At 49.2% G+C, this 19,271-nt stretch overlaps 1 protein-coding gene across 1 annotated transcript; it reads right to left on the reverse strand.

Moving 5' to 3' along the window:
• Positions 1 to 75: 75 nt before the first annotated feature.
• Positions 76 to 19,168, reverse strand: Dnaaf1 (dynein axonemal assembly factor 1). Its single transcript, XM_057754092.1, has 12 exons — positions 19,063 to 19,168; positions 17,405 to 17,570; positions 15,785 to 15,876; positions 13,804 to 14,025; positions 13,534 to 13,700; positions 10,691 to 10,812; positions 8,446 to 8,603; positions 5,899 to 6,153; positions 3,021 to 3,112; positions 1,895 to 1,954; positions 731 to 1,115; positions 76 to 310 (listed from the first exon to the last, which is right to left on the reverse strand). The coding sequence occupies exons 1-12, from the start codon at positions 19,166 to 19,168 to the stop codon at positions 216 to 218; spliced, it is 1,920 nt and encodes a 639-aa protein (XP_057610075.1). The 3' UTR covers positions 76 to 215.
• Positions 19,169 to 19,271: the final 103 nt, after the last annotated feature.

Raw genomic sequence — 19,271 nt, forward strand, 5'->3', positions numbered from 1 at the left:
AGCCCAGTAACATGCTGACTTGTGTGGGTCTTAAAGGGTTTATGTAATTATGGGATCGGTAACCAGGGAAACCGATGCACTGGGTACAAGGCACACAGATGTGGCTGCAGAACAGATGCCGTGCAGGGTCCCAAAGTGCACCAGCAGTAACACACAGGAAAGGGTGCCCTGCGTCCACTTCACTGCTAGCCTAACAGTGTAGACTGCCTTGGGGTTCAGTCCAAGCCAAACTCTATGTCTTCCAGTCTTGCCCTGATGCTGGGCTCCTCCAGGTCCAACAAAGACTGTGCTTCATCCTCCGCTCTGTCTCCTGATGAGATGGGAGAGGACAAATCAGTACTTGAGCAGAGCTGCCCTTCTTGCTGAGTACTGGCCCATGAGTCCTTCAGAAACGCCCCTTACTGTTGGGCCAGAGGAACATGGGAAACAGAAGTGCACATCCGACCCTAGGCCAGCCTCCTGTCTGTCCTGACTAGCTGCCCAGACTGCCCTGCATGCCTGCATACAGCACTAGGTGTGTGACTTAAACTGTCACACCTTCACTAACACCTGTGCTTTTGTCACTCAGCCCTAGTGTCAGTGGTCTTCTTCCCTCTCCAGAACCTCTGGCCTGGAACCATAGGACCAGGTGACACACCACAGCCAAAAGGTCACCTATGAACAGGGCAGAAACCCCCATCTGCTTCCCTGTCTCTGGTTCGCCTCCCTACAATAGCCTCTGGAGTGTTACCTAGCAGGATGGCTGCAGGCAGCTGGCTGTCTCCGGCTTCACTGGACTGGGCAGGTGCCGCTTTACTTGCCCATGTTTGCGGTGGCAGGGGCTGGTTTGATTCATCCTCTCCCTGCTCATCTTCCAGCTCCTGGATGAGGGGTTGTGGAGAGGTGGCGCTGGAGATTTGACCTTGGGTTTCCAGTTCTGTTGCTGTTGGCTTACATATGTCTGCAAAAGGCACCCTGGCCACCTTTGAGGGGTCCTTGGAGATGGCAAATATGTTTGAGAGGCCTGTGGAGCCTATGGGAGTGCCTTCCAACACCAGGAGGGAAGAGTCGTCCAGTTCAAGGTCACTGTCCTCACTCAAGCTGGAAACCACCTGGATTTTTGGGATGCCCGTTTCCTGGAGAGAGAGTGTGAGCTGTGTTTGATTTTCCCATGATCACAATACAGGAAGTGCAGGGGTAGGGAGATAGCAGGCTGGTACAGGATGAACGCCTCAACCAGTCCTCACCCACACAGCTCCCCTATACCACACCCTACCAATGTCTGGATTCTAGCCTCTGCCACACCCCATAGCCCAGCAGTTCTTCAGGACTTTGTTCCTGGACTTCAGTCTCCTGGAAGTGAGATCTCATGCAGAGGTTCCCTCCAAAGCTTCTCCTAGACACAGGATCTGATACAGTTGCTTACTGGCTCCTGGTTATGCCCAGGGAGTCGGGTGCCTTACCCATGTGCTCCTACCCTCTAGGAATAGCTTCAATAGATGAGTTTGGGAAGTTTGCATAGGAGCACAGCAGAAGGCAGAACATTCCCAGTTCATTCACGCAGCCACCAATAGAGCTCCAGCAAAAAGCCCAAGTGGCTGAAAATAAGCTCTCAGAGGGACCAGAGAGTGACTGCTTCCCAGTAAGGTGGACACGTGGCCACTCAGAAGGGCAGTTGACTTTCATGAGAAAGAAATGGCCTCTAAGGGGCAGGTGTGGTGGTGCACTCCTGTTGGCCCAGCACTCAGGAGGTAGAGACAAGTGGGTCTCTTGAGTTCAAGGCCTGCCATGGGCTGCACTGTGAGATCCTGTCTCAAAAAGAACTAGGCATGCCTAGCTCATGCCTATAATCCCAGTACTTGGAGGGCTGCCATAGTTTAAGGCCTTTCTGGGGTATAGGAAAGAGAGTGCTGACCTTTGTCTGGTCCTCCATAAACGCGTCACTGTCATCAACATCTTCCAAGTCGGGCAGGTCCTGAAAGAGCCAGTGAGCACATAACGCGTCACTCAGACACAATGGAAGAAAGTATAAGCAGGGGACAAGATATCCTAAGGGAACCATCACCACGGCCCCTCAGTAACTCCCACCCATGTCCACCAGAAGACCTCAGCATGCTCAAAGCCACACTGCCACTTCGAGTCCAGCCATCTAACCAATGGGAAGATTGTCACAGCTCCTTCACTTTGTTGTGTCATGGGAAACCCAAACTCAAAAGTACCTCTTCTACATTAGTCTGAGCTTCAAGTACCTCCTGAGAACCAGAAAACCATGCTACCATTTCCTAGATGTGTGGCCTTGGGCAAGTTGCTTAACCTCTCGTTTCTCCAGTTCCTCCTCCATAATACTGGGATGATCATACTCCATATCTCAGAACACTTAGTAGGTACCATGCCTTAAGCAAGGCAGCCTCAGAGTAGAAACTACATCCTCACTGTGTTCTGTATGGTCCGGTCTTGAGTGCAAAGCTTAGGCCTTAAGCAGGCAGGGTGAGGCCCCCAGCTTACATGGATTTGCATGCCTGCTGAACTATTATTGTTCTGCTGAATTGCAGTTCTTGGGGCAATGTGATAATGTGGGATCTCTCATGCCTTCCATGAGGGAAATACATTACACTGTCATCCAAATGGGAGAAGCTTTGGGGAGAGGTAACATAGCTGTAACTCGACGTTTGCTGGGAGAGAGATTGGACAATCACACTATGGTGAACCAACAGGAAGCCAGAGTGGGAACTAGCCAATGAGGTGGCTGGAGCCACCTGCCAGGCTGTGGGTGTGAGGCCCAGCAGGCTTCAGTGATGTGTGACTCCAGAACCGACCACAGACTTGCTTTGCACTATAATGGCCCTGGAAACTCTTGCATGGCTTTCACTATGGGGGGGGGGCAAATGGACCAGCCCCCAAAACCTGAATATGAGCAGGGTGGACTGGGGGTATGCCTGGCTGGGTATGCTGTACCTGTTCCCTGGGGAACTCTTTAAGAGTCACAGAGGACCATAAAGGTGTCAGCCCCCTCCTCCCAGCTTGATCAGCCCCCTGCTCACATCAATGAAAAGCCTCTCCTTGGTCTCCACGGCAATGGCGTCTGTGTCTTCAGTTCTGGCCCCATCAGCAGAGGTCACTGGAGACGTGGACTCTGAGGAACAGCAGTGAGAAGTTACTGACCCTGGCACGGATTTCAGATGCAAAGGCCGGGGTGACATGCTACAGGTTAAAAGAGAAGGGCAGACCTTCCTGGGTGTGATTGGACAGCCACCATGATGGAAGCCGCAAGAGTCCTCTGCTGAGGTCAGGGCTGCACCTCCACCCCCAGCTGAGGAAAGACCGGAAGAAGCTGGCCCTGCTGTGCAGAAGCAGCCAAGCCAAGAAGAGACAGCTTGACTGCCCAGAGAGAAAGGGATGTTCTAAAGAGAACAGCTGGTTCCAAAGCCCAGCGATGCCAACCTTGTAGTGCAGCCCTGGTAGAGGTCTCTCTGCCAGCTCACACGCATCAGGTACATGGCCGCCTGCTCTCCAGGGCCAGGGACCTGTGCCATTTAACACAGCGAGGCTGTCTGGATGGGCAGAAGCAGTACGGGTCCTCCTCTGCCAGGCCCGCCTTGCCAGATTCCTAAGCCCTAGCCTTGTGTGGTCTGTTCACTCACTCACACCAGCTGGGCTAGGCACCAGGGCACAGGAGAAGAGTGGCTAAGCCAGGAAGTCCATCCTGCCCTGCAGATCCGTGTGTGATATTTGTAGCTGAGGTGGTGCCACAGCCCCACAGGCTGATCTCTGAAACCTCTTACCTGCAAATATCAGTCACAGCAGATCCATGTGGGGAAAGCTACCAGGAAAGCAAGACCCTTGCTAAACAGACACATTTTTCCAGAAGCTCAGAACAGGCAGGTTACAGGTCTGACGATCCTACCCTGAGCTAGAGACAGCAACTTTCCCTTGTTACATAAGCAATCACCAAAGCACGGCATGTCCCAGACATTCTGGCCCGGAGTCCCACCAAACCCAGAAGAGCCGTGAGCACACCTGATGAGCGTGGCAGGGCACCAAGAGTGGGTTCCTCGTGGTGAATGTGGCTTTTCAGTACCATGCCAAAGCCCCTGCCTCCCTCTTCCCCCTGGATAGTGATTGGTGCCCTTCTCCCCACTCCTGGTCTTGCATTTCCTTCTCCCTTGATGCACAGTGTGGTATACCTGACCTCCCTGCCTCATGCTCTTCTCTAGTCTGCCCTTAAATGCTTCCTCCCTGCCCCTGCCCTCCTCCTCTCTGCATCTGCCCTCCTCCTACCTGCCTCTGCCCCCTCCTTTCCCAGTCCCTGCCCTCCACCTCCCTGCCCTGCCCTCCTCCCCGCCCCTGCCTTCCTTCTCCCTGCCCCACCGCCCTCCTCCTCTCTGCCCCTGCCCTCCTCCTTTACTTGCAAGGTCATTCCCGCAGCCCTGGCACCTAATCCTTTACACTCTCCCTTCATGAGAACAGAGCCCTCCCAGGATTCTCCATGCAGCAGGGCCTTCTTCCTGGGCCAGACCTAACGTTGGCGGCTCCGAGTGTTGTACTGCCTAGATCAGACCTGCCTGAGGGCGTGGCTGTGAGGGACTGTCTTGATTTCAAATTGGTATAAAAGGGTCTGGCTCACTATGCAAAGGTGGTCCTGAGCTATCTAAGAAAGCTAGTTGAGCATGAATGAGAGGAGAGAGAGAGAGAGAGAGAGAGAGAGAGAGAGAGAGAGAGAGAGAGAGAGAGAGAGGAGAGAGAGAGAGAAATAGAGAGAGAGAGAGAGAAATAGAGAGAGAGAGAGAGAGAGAGAGAGAAAGAGAGAGAGAGAGAGAGAGAGAGAGAGAGAGAGAGAGAGAGAGAGAGCGAGAGCGCGAGCCATTAACAGTGCTCCGCTATTGCCCCCACTGGAGTTCTTGCCCTGACATCCCTCTGTGACACACTATGACCTGGGGCAACTCTTCCCTTCCCTATTCATTTTCGCTAAGAATGTTTTACAACAAGAACAAGAAACAAGCTGGAGCCGGGTCTCTCTCCTGGACCCGGGCCTGGTGGATAAAGCCAGGTGGGCTGACCAGTGAGTTCCAGAGATCTACCTGTCTGTCTCCCCCGCTCGACATTTATAATGGAGGCCATGTCCCTGGAGTGTGAGCGGTGCTGTGTGCTTATTTGGTGGCACTGCTCCCCTTTGTGTGGTGAGTTTCAAACACACACTTGCCTGCGACAGCTCCATCCAAAACCCAGTATAAACATCACAGCTTTCTCCTGTTGATCCCAGAGGACCCACTGGATTAGTAAAATATTCTGCTAATAGCTTTCCCTGTTGCTTATATGGTTTATCTGATTTTAATGTGATGTGGGATTACCCTCCGTATGCTATTAATATGTTTTATTATCATTGGTTAATAAAGAAGCTGCTTTGGCCTATGGCAGGGCAGAATAGAGCAAGGTGGGGGTGAGGGAACTTAACTAAATGCAGGGAAAAAGAAGGCAGAGTCAAAGAGACACCATGTATCTGCCGAAGGAAAAGGATGCTGGAGCCTTACCGGTAGACCATAGCCTCATGGTGATACACAGATTACTAGAAATGGGGTAATTTAAGATGTAAGAGCTAGCTAAGAATATGCCTAAGCTATTGGCCAAACAGTGTTGTAATTCATATAGTTTTGTGTGATTATTCAGATCTGGACAGCCAGGAAACCAACGTGCAATCTGTTTACATTAATGTGCCGTGTGTGTGTGCGTGTGTGTGTGCATGTGTCTCCTATAGGACATGAGATTTACCATGGACTGTATTTAGAAAGAGAACCAAAGCAGTGGATTCAAAGTCTGAGCCATAGCTGTGTGCAGGGACAGAGACCACAGCTGTGTGCAGGGTCAGAGGTCATAGCTGTGTGCATGGTTAGAAGCTGCCCTCTATTGTCTCAGCTGCCTTACCATCAGGACTGGCCACCAGGGATGTCTGGGTCTGAGCCAGACTCCCAGGAAGGTCTGGTTCTTCCACTGCTCCGTTCACCACCACAGCCGGCTCCTTCTCTCCGCTTGGCTTCTCTGGAAACAGTTCGTCTTTGGCCTCAAAGCTCTCCTTCACAAACAGCTCCATCTTCTGCTGGGTTTCTTCCGTGGGTGGCTCTTCCTGAGGCTCTGGGCTGGTGGGGGTACTCTCCTCACTGTCTGGCAGGGGTGTCTGCCCTAGAGAAGTAGAGTTCAGAGTTGAACTTGGGAGCTGCCTGAGAGGATAAGAGCATCTCTGTATCCATGAAATTAAGAGACTGAGTGGAGGGGGCTGTCAGGGGCACAGTTCATCAAAGCATTAGGCAGGCATGGCGGTGCACACCTGTAATCCTGAAACTTAGGGGGTAGAGTCAAGGGTATCAAGGAGTTCAAGGCTATCCTTGGCTACAAAGCAAGTGGGAGGCCAGGAAAAAAATGTATATGTAGAGGGAGTGTTCATATGATAAAGGCAGATAAACATCTCCAATAATGGATAACTCTGCTCACAGCTCAATGGGTAGCACTCTGCCATGGAGAGAGAACACACAGAGTCCTGAGGACATGGCAGGCAAGGATTTGGGGTCTACACAGATGGTCTACTATCACTTTCAAATGGTTCAGGAGAGGCTGGGCACGGTGACTGTGGTGGTTTCAATGAGGATGGCCCCATAGGACCATCTGTTTGGATGCTTTGTCCCCAGTGGGTGCAGCTGTTTGGGAAAGATCAGGGGTGTACCTCGTTGGAGGTAGTGTGTTACCAGGGTGTGCTCTGAGGCTTTGACAGTCCCACCGCTCCAGTTAGTGCTCCCCTCATCCCACCCCGCCTGGCCTCATGCTTGTGGGTCAGATGTAAGCTTCCAGTTACTTCTCCAGCACCATGTCTGCCTGCCTGCCACCATGATCCCTACCATGATGGTCATGGACTCACCCTCTGAAGCTGTAAGGAAGCCACCAGTTACTTTATAAGTTGATGTGGTCATGGTTTCTCTTTACAGCAATAGAAAAGTGACAGTGACCCACACCAGTGATCCCAGCACAGGGAAAGCAGAGGTAGGAAGGCTTCACATTTGAGGCCAGCCTGGGCTACATAGTGGGACCCAATCCATCAATCCATTCAAACATTTCTGAGAAATGCATATGCTAAGACAAGTGTGTGTGTGCGTGCACACACGTGTGTGTAAAAATTTTAAAACTCCATCCATCCCAAATAAGCACAAAGAATACAGCCATTGTAATTATGATTCTTCAGCTTTTCTGAAAGCTTGAAAATTCCAAAACAAAATTGGTTTAAAAAAATATATATACTTTTAATATTTTATATTTTTATATTAATGTTTTATATATATTCTTTTAAGAAAGTGTGGGAAATAGTTATGGTATTGTATCTCGAAGGCAGGTAGGTGGTGATGTGGTCATAGCATTTTATAAGAAAACATATATATGTATATATGCATGCATGGTGAAATATAGGAGGTACGTGCCACCATACACAGGCTGACCCACTAGATTCCAGAATAGTGAATTCCTTTCATGGAGGGAAAGGAAATAGTTGAGTCTTCCTTTTTTGTTTTGTCAGGGCCTTGCTGTTTTGCGCAGCCTAACTTCAAACACATGTTCCTCTTGCTTTGGCCTCCAGGCTGAGCTGGAATTACAGGGATATGCTCTTAGGTTGACTGGAAGGTAGTCTTGCTGATGAAGGTCATTTGAGTATGACCCCAGGGTCACACAGGCTGACAGCTGTTGACAAGCCCTTGCCTCAGGAAGGGCCTAAGATTTTGTGAAAAGCCCTGTTGCTGCCCAACATACCTGTGCCTACACACACATATACATACACACCGATCATAAAATTAAAAATTCATCGATGAATTCTGGCTTGGGGTTAAGACAGACTTTCCATCTTTTTGGAGTAGTCCTAGGCACGTGTCTGTCCTTTTATGCTGTGTCCTCCTATCCGTCGGAGCCTCCAGCACTGTCGACTACCGGAACCACAGTGTCAGTCAGCTGTACATGCTGAAGATTCTCCACAGTCTGACATAGCCAACAGTCAGCCAACGGTTCATTATGTTTCATTTTTATGTGCATGGGTGTTTGCCTGCATGCATGTCTGTGCACTACATGGGTGCCTGGAGCCCATGAGAGCCAGGAGAGAGAGCCAGAGCCCCTGGGAGAAGAGTTATAGATGTTGCAAGCCACCACGTGGATTCTGGGGATCAAACCTGGGTCCTCTGGAAGAGTAACCAGTGTTCTTAACTTTTGGGTCATCTCTGAAGTCCCCGAGGTTGAATTCTTTTTGTAAAAACAACCGGCATATCCATTCCACTAGCATGCAAATCCGCCTTCATCGTTAAAAGAGAAAATGGTATGTCCAGCCAAGACTCGTTCTGACATTAATCTGTGATCTACCTGCAGGACAATGTGACCTTTGCTTCTGTTTTCGACACCAGAGTCACACACCAGCCACAGCTTGCACAGCCAAAGGCTGGGCCTTACCTCTGTTTCTGGCCTTCTTCCGCTCCTCAGCCCGCCGCTTGATCATGGCCAAAGCGTCCAGGCTGTCTGTGATCTTCTTGTGTTCCCTGCTCTCCCACTGGCGCCGCTCCTCCTTCTCAGCTGCATAGCCCCCTCGGGCCCATGCCTCTGCACATGCCCTAGGTGAGGACAGAGGGGGACAGAGCTGGGAGCCAGGCATGGGCACAGGCCTATCTGCACCCGAGCAGAGGGACCTGCCATGAGCTAAGGCCAGCCTAGACTAAATAATGAATTCTAGGAACTGTGAGACCCTGGGAGGCAGACAAGTGGGAGGGGGAGGGGGATCTGGAAGGAGAATATAGGTCAGAATTAACTCTTTTATTTAAAGATTTATATTTTATTTTGTGTGTATGCCTGTATACCATAAGCGTGCAGATGACATCAGAATCCAGAAGAGGGTATTGGATGGCAAATGTTCTTAACCCCTGAGCCATCTCTCTATCAGGCTCCTTATAACTTGTATAGGTTAAAAGAAAATTATAAACATATTCTGTCTGGTCAAACTTTGTTGCGGGAGCTTCCTTCAGCTAATAGCTGCTGAGATACTATTAATCATAATTCCAAACTGGTGTGGGATTGTTTGTGATTTATGCCTTCATCAAAACTTATTTGTTCTTTGGTCTTTGAATATGTACATGGAGGTCAGGATATGCCCTTGGTCTTTCCTCTGCAGGTACCATCTGCCTTGTTTTTGAAGCCCCTGAGTAGGCTAGGCTGGTTGGCCAGAGTCGTCCAGGAGCCCTATCTCCACCTCCCGAGAGTTGGGATGGTAGCTTTTTGTGTGGGTTCTGGGGATCAAATTTAAGCTTTCATGCTCACGAGGGAGGCACTTTATTGACTGAGTCATCTCTTCAGCCCCCTGAAGGCGTTCATTTCTTCAAAATTAAGGAGTTGGAGAGATGGCTCAGTGGTTAAGAGTGCTCGCTGTTCTTGCAGAGAACATGAATTCAGTCCCCAGCGCCACATTGGGGTACTCACAATTGCCTGTAACTCCAGCTCCAGGGGGTCCCATACCCTCTTCTGGCCTCACCAGGCACCTGCACACATGTGCTGCACATGTGTGCGCACATGCACACAGGCACACACACATAAATAAATAAAAGTTAAAAAAAATCTTTAAAAGTTTTTGGAGTTCACTTACTAACCCTCCATCAACTTTGGTTCATCAGCTATGGTTCATCCAGGTAACAAGCGCACCCAAGGATGCAAGACGCTCATGCTGGGAAACTGGGAGAGGAGATGAGGGCTCTGCTCCTGCTTGGTTCCGCCAAAACTGCTCTTTTAGAAAGGTACACTTTTAGCCGGGCGGTGGTGGCGCACGCCTTTAATCCCAGCACTTGGGAGGCAGAGGCAGGCGGATCTCTGTGAGTTCGAGACCAGCCTGGTCTACAAGAGCTAGTCCCAGGACAGGCTCAAAACCACAGAGAAACCCTGTCTCGAAAAAGCAAAAAAAAAAAAAAAAAAAAAAAAAAAAGAAAGAAAGAAAGGTACACTATTGTTTTCAATGAGCAGAGATACTAAGCCAACATTTCCCAGACAACAGATGCAGATGCCCAGTGCATAAGGAAAGAGTCACCAGGGGGGTGCCGCTCACAAGCACGACGAGCCCCCCCCCACTTTGCATCCCATAGCAGGAGTGAAAATGATAGATTTTGGCAAGAACGCAGAAAACTCAGGTCCTCTTGAAATACTGAGAGGCAAAGAAGGTGGTGAGGCCATTTTGGAAAACCGGTTGGTGGCTTCTCAAAGGCCCAGCATGGGGTTGCTGTCATCTGACCCATCAATCTTGTTCCTGATTATCTCAGGGGATCAAACCTGTCTGCACAAGAATGTGCACACAAATGCTCACAGAGGCATTATTCATGAGAGTTTAAAAAAAGAACGAAAACAAAAACAACAAACAATAGCCAGAGAGATGACTCAGCAGGGAAAGGAGTTTGCTGCTGAGTCTGATAACCTGAGTTCAGTCCGAGGACCAACACAGTGCAAGCTGACCTCCACGGGTGTGCCATGGTGTACACACGCACACAAACACTCTATCAGAGCAAACACTCCTGTTCCTGTGCTTGGTAGTGATAGTGCCATGGGTCTGGAGGCTATTTACTGATTTGTGAAAATGCTCAACAATCAGAAAACTTGCGCGTGTAACAAGCGTGCTCGACTGGCAAGCACTCAAGTGAAGTAACCCGAAGGTCTCCTTTCTTACCTGTCCTTGGGGAAAACCGGCCTGTCATCCAGGTAAGTCAAGTTCTTCAGACGAACAGTGACTGTCCTGCGGTAGTTAGGGATATTTTTGGTCACTGGGTTTCCCATCAGGTTCAGCACACGCTGCAAAGCAACACACAGGGCCAAACTGATTATCAAAGCCGGACAGTCGGGGCCCATGGGAGGCCTCAGTGGGTAAAGGCACTTGCTGCCAAGCCTGACGGCCTGAGTTCAGTCCCCAGAACTAAAGTGGTCGGAGAGAACCAACTCTGGAAAGCTGTTCTACATGCATTCCCTGCCTGACATATCTGTGCCTACACACACATACATACTACACACACACTACACAGATACCACACACAAATACACACACTCTACATACACGCTACATATGCACACACACATACACAAACACTATACACAGTGTAATAATAAAACAAGATGATAACACTGTGTGCCCTCAGAATAACAACACAATGCACAGTGTAATAATAAGACAAGATGATAACACTGTGTGCCCTCAGAATAACAACACTATGCACAGTGTAATAAGACAAGATGATAACACTGTGTGCCCTCAGAATAACAACACAATTTTTTTAAAAGATTTATTTATTTATTATGTATGCAACTTTCTGCCCCCATGTATACCCACCTGCCAGAGGAGGGCACCAGATCTCATTACAGTTGGTTTGGAGCCACCATGTGGTTGCTGGGAATTGAACTCAGGACCTCTGGAAGAGCAGACGGTGCTCTTAACCACTGAGCCATCTCTCCAGCCCACAACACTTTTTTTTTTTGAGCAAAGCAAAATACCAGCACCGCATCGTGGTGCGGTGACAGGACAATGACAAGGCTCTCTGGTGCTGGCCACGGGAGCTACGCAAACCGCACAGCTGCCCTCTTCTCTACTCCTGGAAGGACAGATGTTCTTCTGGAACCATCCTGGAAAATGTTCCCCAAGGCCCTTGCCCAGCTCAATGGTTCTATTAGCTTCATCTCTCAGCATCTCTGACTGAAACTTCAGTTAAACTCTTACTGACTTTATTTGTTTCTGGTTCTTCCTACCTGGGACCCATTTCAAGAGAATATTTGCAGGAGGCAACAAATAAGAATCAATGAGGAAGGCCAGGCTTAGCTGCATGAGATCTTGTCTCAAAACCAACAATAACAAAACACATAAAGAGGCACAAACTGGGAAGGATGTATGGGCCACCAGGAGAGGCCTTTCCTACTGGGTGCCAGACCCCCTGGGGTCAGAATGCAGGAAGGAAAGTTGGTCTAATAATACCAGCACCTCTCTCCCATGGCCAGATATAGACCTTCTGGCCTCCACCTGAGGAAGCTGAGAGGGTCATGAGTATCAGTCATTTTGTATTCTGTTTGCCTGATCACGTCAGATACTGTAACTATATTTGCAGACAGGATCATTGACAAGGTAACAAAGTCAGTGAGGTCATTAGGCTACGCCCTCCTGGCCTGACTGGCATCCTTGTAAGAGGAGGCATGTGTGAAGAACTGTTAGCTGAGGCTGACCTCCAGGCTCCACAAAAATGCACACGTATGCATATACGCACACATGCACACACACATACAGAAGAATGATAGCAAGGATCAGCTCATACCTGACACTACACAGTGCTACACAGCAAAGTGTCGGGGTCACTGTCAGAGGTGGTGAGAGCCTCAGCCCATTCTGACCATTGCTAGGTGGAAGGAAGGAGCCAACACTGAGTCTGACTCTTCCACATAAAACGTAGTTCTTTTTAAACACACGGCGAAGGGAAGAGAGAGCCAGAGCCAATCTCATGTGGCCCCTCCAAGACAGCCTGCAAAGCAGGGTGAGGAACACTGTGAGGCCAGTCAGGCACACAGCATGAGCGCTCACTGATGCAGCTTGCAGAGAAGAAGGCTGCAGGCCTGGGCTGATGTACCTTACAGGACTGTGCTGAACCAGGATCTAAGCAACTCTGACTAGCTTCATCTCCCAGGAAACACCAGAGTTTATGAAAGTTTTCCAAGTCCAGGTCCAGGATGTGCTACCATCAACACAGTTCCCTTGTCAAATGAATGCAAAAAAAAAAAAAAAAAAAAAAAAAAAAAAAAAAAAAAAAAAGAAGAAGAAGAAGAAGGAATGCTCAAATCAAGAGATTGATGGAACATTAATCCTGAGGAATGCCTGGATCAGCACTAGATAGGTCACTTCTGAGACCAACGGGGGAACAAACAGCTTAGTCAGGGTCTCTAAAGGAACAGAATCAACAGAACGTGTGTGTGTGTGTGTGTGTCTTTGTGATAGATAGATAGATAGATAGATAGATAGATAGATAGATAGATAGATAGATAGAGCACACCTTCATATTAAAAGGGGGTTTAGTAGAGTAGTTGGTAGGAAGTATTGAGTAGAACCACTGCCATGTTTTAAATAGGAGGTAGCATCTGCCACTTGAGAAACTCAGCTAAAACCACTGTTCTGAAGCTATTTCTTTTAGCTCAAAACATCCCCTCCCCAGGGAGGAGGGAAGGGTGCTGAAAAGACATAAGGAAACACACAAGGCACAGGAAGTAAACAAAACTAAAACTCCCAAGTCTCCGAAAGCTGGAACTTAAATTGTACAAGGTCTCGGCTATCTGTTGAGGTTGTGTGGAAGACACTGAGCTATAGCTGAGAGCTGCCTGCTAGGCACCAGGGAGCTCTGGGGAAGCAGCTCTTAGCAGGAGAGTCACCATGCTGGTGGGCTTCCCAGAGAAAAGGAAAAGGGAAGAGAAGGGGAGGAAGGAGGGAGGGTGATGTTTCTGAAGCACACCCTGGAGCATGCTGTCCAAGGAGTGGGCTGCACTTACCAGACACGGCATGCTCTCAAGCACGCTCAAGATCTCCGGGTCACTCAGCATGTTGTTGGAGAGGTCGAGGACACAGAGTCGCAGACACTCACTGAGGTGCTGAATGTCTGCCACGGTCTCCAGGCGGTTGTGGGCTATCTGCAGTGTGTTCAGGACAGGGAGGCAGGCTGGAGGGGGGATGGCACAAATGAGCAACAGCAGCATGTGCTCCTGGCCCACACTCTGGAATCTCAGCCGGGATGTGGCACAGAGCAGGGCTGCCAAGCTTACAGAGGTTCTCAATGGTCTTGATGTAGTTGTTGCTCAGGTTGAGGGCGTCCAGCTTCTGGAGCGGCTCCAGGTTCTCGATCTTGTGCAACAGGTTCACTTGCAAGAAGAGGCAGCGCAGCTCGCTCTGGGCCTGCAGGTTCTCGATCCTCTGGATGCCATTGCACTCCAGCCAGAGGCAGCGAAGGCCTGTGTACTCTTCGAGGTTCTCAATGCGGTCAAACCCTAGTGGGTAGGGGCTGGTGAGGCTCCCATGTACTCAGCAGGGGGGCTAGATTCTGTTAGTTTTGCCTATTGGCAGAGGCTGAGTGTTTGGGTCTTTGCAAATTCTGATGTAGAAGACCATGACCTCCCGTGTGATGGTGTCAGAAGGGGCCTTTGGGAGGTGAGAGTGGGGCACATATGATGGGATTAGTGCCCTTTTAGAGAGAGACTGCTTGGCATGGTGGCACAACATTGACCCCAGCTCCCTGAAGGCTACAGCAGCAGGATGACAATTTCATGGTTATCTTGGGCTACAGACTGAGGGCACAGATGGAAGTCTCCTTCTGTGAACTTGGAAGCCATCACAAAGTATTGGATCTGCTGGCATCTTAGTCTTGGACTTGAGAGATTAAGATACCCACATCTCTTTTCTCTTTTTCTTTATTTCTTTTTTTTAAAAATATTTCTTATGGTTTATTTAACTTTATTTCATGTGCATTGGTGTGAAGGTGTCAGATCCCCTGGAACTGGATTTTCAGAAAGTTGTGAACTGCCATGTGGGTGCTGGGAATTGAACCCGGGTCCTCTGGCAAGGCAGTCAGTGCTCTTAACCACTGAGACATCTCTCCAGCCCCTAGTTCTTTTTTTTTTTTTTTTTAAAAAGAAGTTCTATTTATTTATTTTTAAGATTGGGTCTGTCTATGTAGTCTTAGCTATTCTGGAGTTTGCTCTGTAGACCATGCTGTCCTGGAACTCAGAGATCTGGCTGCCTCTGCCCCTCAAATGCTGGGATTAAAGGTGTGCGACAGCACGAACAGCTAGTAACAGCTTTTCTTTGCAAAGTCATTCCCCTTATTTTTGATTGAACCCAAGGCCTCAAACATGATGGCTGAGTCCTCTACCACTGGGTTACACCCAAGTCTTCTTAGCTCACTGCTGGGCTAGTCTCTGTGCCTTCATGCGTCTCTTTCCTGAACTCTGGCATGGGTCCACCCTCCATTCTTGTTCCACACCTCCCCTGTCACTAGCTCAGATGTAGATGTGGGACTGGACACTAAGCCCAAGTCCCTAGGATGCCATAGTACCTCTACATTCTGAGGGGACCAAAGAACCTGCTCCCTTGCCTTCTATCCTTATCTTCTGTACTTCACCATATACCCGTCCCAAGGTCAAGGTTCACAACTGCCCCCACTGCTTTAAAAATTGCCCAGTCCTAAGCCAGACATGTTGACTGGAGCCTGATCTGCCAGCTCTCAGCAGACTGAGGCAAGAAGGCCACAAGTTCAAAGCATGACCTATATAACAAGATCCTACCTTCCGTGGCGGAGGAGGGATGTTGAGAGATGTTGAGATGAAATTAATTAGTTATGTGCCTGGTGGTGCAGGCCTGTAATCCCTGCTACTTGGTTGAGCAAAGCAGGAAGATGGAAATTCAAGATCCTTCTGGGCTACAAAGTGAGTTCAAGGGCAGCCTGAGCAATTTGGTGAATCTTATTTCAAAATAAAAAGGGGAAGGAGGGCTAGCTAGGGTTGGATCTCAGTGGCAGTGTATTTGCCTAGTGGGTATGAGGTCCTGGGTTTCATCCTTTATATTGCAAGGGGAAAAAAGCAAGTAAGCAACCAAAGAAGCAAGGGAGGCTTGTCTGTGCACACAGCCCCTTTATGAACTCAGTCAAGCCTGAGTTCCGCTCAGAGAAACATTGGAGCACAAAGATGACCTCTAAAGCTTGTTTTCTACCTTGTCCTCCTGACACTGGTCATGGACTCCCCTGGGACTCACCCTTGAAGTGTAAATACAGCGTGTCATTCAGGGCAGGGGTGATGTACAGCTTGTGCTGCTTGCAGAGCTTTTGAAGGAACTGTTTAGTCATCCTGTGAAGACGCAAAGCACATGTAAGAGTCTCGCTTCAGCTTGCTGGTTGGGAAACATACTTAAAGGTTCGTGTTTGGGTTGGGCTGGTTTGGAGATAGGGTCTCATTCTGTAGCCCAGGTCAGCTGGGAACACACTATGCAACCCAGGCTAGCTTCAAACTTGTGGTCCTCCTGCCTCAGCCCCGTTGGGATTGCAGCTGTGGGCCATGGCACCAGCTCAGGTTCTTTCCAATATCCATTCTGTCTAAAGTCCTAAATCTGAAACATCTTGTTAAATCTCCCTCCTCCTGCCCTTCTCCTTTGGTGTGTGTGCAGAGTCACATGGAAGCAGAGGTGAACGTCAGGTGTCCCCCTCCATCACATCTGTCGTAGATTTTGAGGCAGAGCTCTCTCACTGAACCAGCTGATTTGGGTGGAGTGGCTGACCAGTGAGCTCCCGGATTCCCCTGTCTCAGCCTCCCCAATTCTGGGATTACAGATGTCCAGAGATAATTGGGTGTTTGCATGAACACTGGGGACTCTAATTTCCATCCTCATCTGAGCCGTCTCGGCAGTGTCTCCTCCCTTAAATGGCTGTTAAGGTTTTACCCAATAGTGTTAATTCAGTGTTCCAAAAAAACTGCCGTGTTTGGCCTAATAAAAAAACTTACAGCCGGGCAGTGGTGGCGCACGCCTTTAATCCCAGCACTTGGGAGGCAGAGGCAGGCAGATCTCTGTGAGTTTGAGACCAGCCTGGTCTACAAGAGCTAGTTCCAGGACAGGCTCCAAAGCCACAGAGAAACCCTGTCTCAAAAAAACCAAAAAAAAAAAAAAAATACTTCCAGCAGTGTCATCAACAAAACTAGTGTGAACCAGGCATAGTGTGAACATGTGTAATGCCGACACTCAGAAGGCTGAGGGCCAGCCTGGGCAATAGAGTGAGACCCTGTCTTAATGCAGGGCCAGAGGCAGAGGGGATGGCAAGATGGCTCAGTGGACAGAATCAAAGCCTGAAGACCTGAGTCTGATTGCTGGAATCTTCAGTGGAAAGAGAGAATGGACTTCTGCAAATTGTCTTTCGGCATCCATTTATGTGTCGGAGTACACACCGGGGTATGTAGTGCACACATTTGTTTCCATATTCTTCCTCCCACACTGATAATGAATACTTCTTTTTTTTTTTTTTCCAAAAAAAGCAGTAGTGACTGGAGACATGGTAAGATAGCTCAGCAATTAAGAGCATTTGCTGCCCTTGCAGAGGATACGAGACCAATTCCCAGTACGCTTCAGACAACTCACAACCTCCTGTAATTCCAGCTCTAGGGAGCCCAACACTTCCTTTTGGCCTCCATGGCCACCTACACACACATGCACACACTTAAATAAATACAAGTAACACCCCCTCATTCCCTTAAAGAGGTATTGCTGGTTCTCCCCTGTTCTAGTACTAACTGAGCAGGCTCCGTAGCTGTACCCTGTGCAGGGGTTAAGGGGTTATCACCGTGTACCCTCCTTGGTGTCTTGGGAGCTGTGCTGCACAACACATACCTGGGGCCCCGATCATCCTTGTCATTTCTTGAGTTGGCTAAGTGACCATCTGAGCCACTGTCGCCACTCTGGCTGTCGCCACTCTGGCTGTCGCCACTCTGTTGCTGCTGACTTTGGCAGGATGCTGTGGAAGGATCCACACACGTTTCCTTGGTCTCATTAATTTCTGTTAAAAAAAAAAGGTTAATTTGTAAAGATCAAAAAATTTAGGACAGGTATGGCAATCCCAGCCTGTGATCCCAGCACCCAGGAAGGCTGAGAAAGGAGACTCTCCACCGGGATTTGAGTTCGGCCAGACTGGGCTATATAGAGAGACACCAAAACAAACAAATAAAAAAGTTTTTGATTTATATAAATGGGATCCTGTGCTTTTCGTGGAACTTGATTTTTATACCCACTTATGTTCCTGAGAATGATCCCTACCCATGGATGACGCCATCAGTGCATTATTTTCGAGGCAGAAGAATCCACTGTGCCCTACAAGGACTCCCTTAAAGACATGCATTGCTAACGTGTTTCAGATGGTAGAAACAACAACAACAAAAGGCACAGCTTTGTCCACATTTTCATGTTTCCCTGTGCAGTTTTTTATAGAGGATCAGCCTAAAAGTGACATGTACATAGCCATTACACATGCAGATTGTTGTAAAAATTGCTGTACAAGGTGGTGGAGAGCTGACTTTGTCATTGAGAGTGCTTGGAATGCTTGCTACTCTTCCAGAGGATCAGAGAGTTCAGTTCTCAGCACCTACAGGGTAGCTCATAACTGCCTCTACCTCCACTTCCAGGGTATCTGACGCCCTCTTCTGGCCTCCTTGGGCACCCCCTCATCTCTTCCTTTTCATCCCCACCGCACAATAAAATACACTTCTTTTTAAAGGGGAGGACACAGTGAAAAAAATAATTAAAAAGGATAAACTGGTGTCATGGAGAATTTGGAGAATTTACCAGTAAGTTTTCTCAGAGAATATCAAGTTACACAGAATATTTAAATATTTAGCTAAAGAGTCACTGCCACAGACATAACTTTAGGGGACGCTGGGATACAGATTTGAACCACTGTATTTATGCACTGTGGATTCAAACTCAGATTATCAGGCTTGTGTTGTTAGCACTTTTACCCCATAAGTGCATTCCTAGAAGCCTCGAATGAATGTAACTTCAAGAGCTGATGAGCTCTGTGTGTATGTGTGTGTGTGTGTGTGTGTGTGTTGGTGGGGTGAGGGGCGTGGGGGTGTGGGTGGTGTGAGGGTGTGGGGTGTCTGTTGAATAACACTGAACCCTGGGGACTGTGCCTTACATCCATTGGAAACAAGTCTCAGCCACTGGCGGTCCCTGATTAATATTCATTGGAATAAATAGTTGGTGTTCTACATGTGCTGGATTGATTACATTAATAAAGGTCTAGCGTTCATTAATAGTGAATGGGCAGGCATGTATGCGGTGTGCTGGCTGACCCATGGCTGTGTGGATGGGCATGTTTGAGGGGTGCTGGCTATTCCGGGCTGTGTTGATGTGCCCGTGTGAGGCGGGTGGGCTGGCTGTTCGTGTTGCTGTAAGGATGGTCATGTGTGAGGGGTGCTGGTTACTCCCAGTTGCGTGAACGGGCATGTGTGAAGCACGGGTCCTCGCCCCCTCGGCTCCCGACGCGATGGCACCTTCTTTGCGGACCCCTGGGCCCACGTCGCCATGATCGCCCGCCGACTCCTCCAGAGTGGGTTCCGCCGCTCCATCCGCCGGCGGCTTTGAGGACTCGGGGTGCATGCTCGCTCCTCGCCTCGCCACTCCGCTCTGGCACTACGGTCCGCGTCGTTGGCGGTCCAACGCTTCCCTGGTCGTCGTGGTAACCAAGGCGCGCACGCGCAGT

Source organism: Chionomys nivalis, chromosome 21 (genome assembly GCF_950005125.1).
Source record: "Chionomys nivalis chromosome 21, mChiNiv1.1, whole genome shotgun sequence".
NCBI lineage: Eukaryota > Metazoa > Chordata > Mammalia > Rodentia > Cricetidae > Chionomys > Chionomys nivalis.

Bases quoted from the DNA above. Each gene is read 5' to 3' on its own strand.
- Dnaaf1 (XM_057754092.1), bottom strand. From the start codon at position 19,168: ATGCACCCCGAGTCCTCAAAGCCGCCGGCGGATGGAGCGGCGGAACCC. The intron at 10,813-13,533 runs GTAAGTGCAGCC...GTTGCTTTGCAG, and splicing joins TTGAGAGCATGCCGTGTCTG to CGTGTGCTGAACCTGATGGG. The intron at 1,116-1,894 runs GTCAGCACTCTC...CTCTCTCTCCAG, and splicing joins TTATGGAGGACCAGACAAAG to GAAACGGGCATCCCAAAAAT.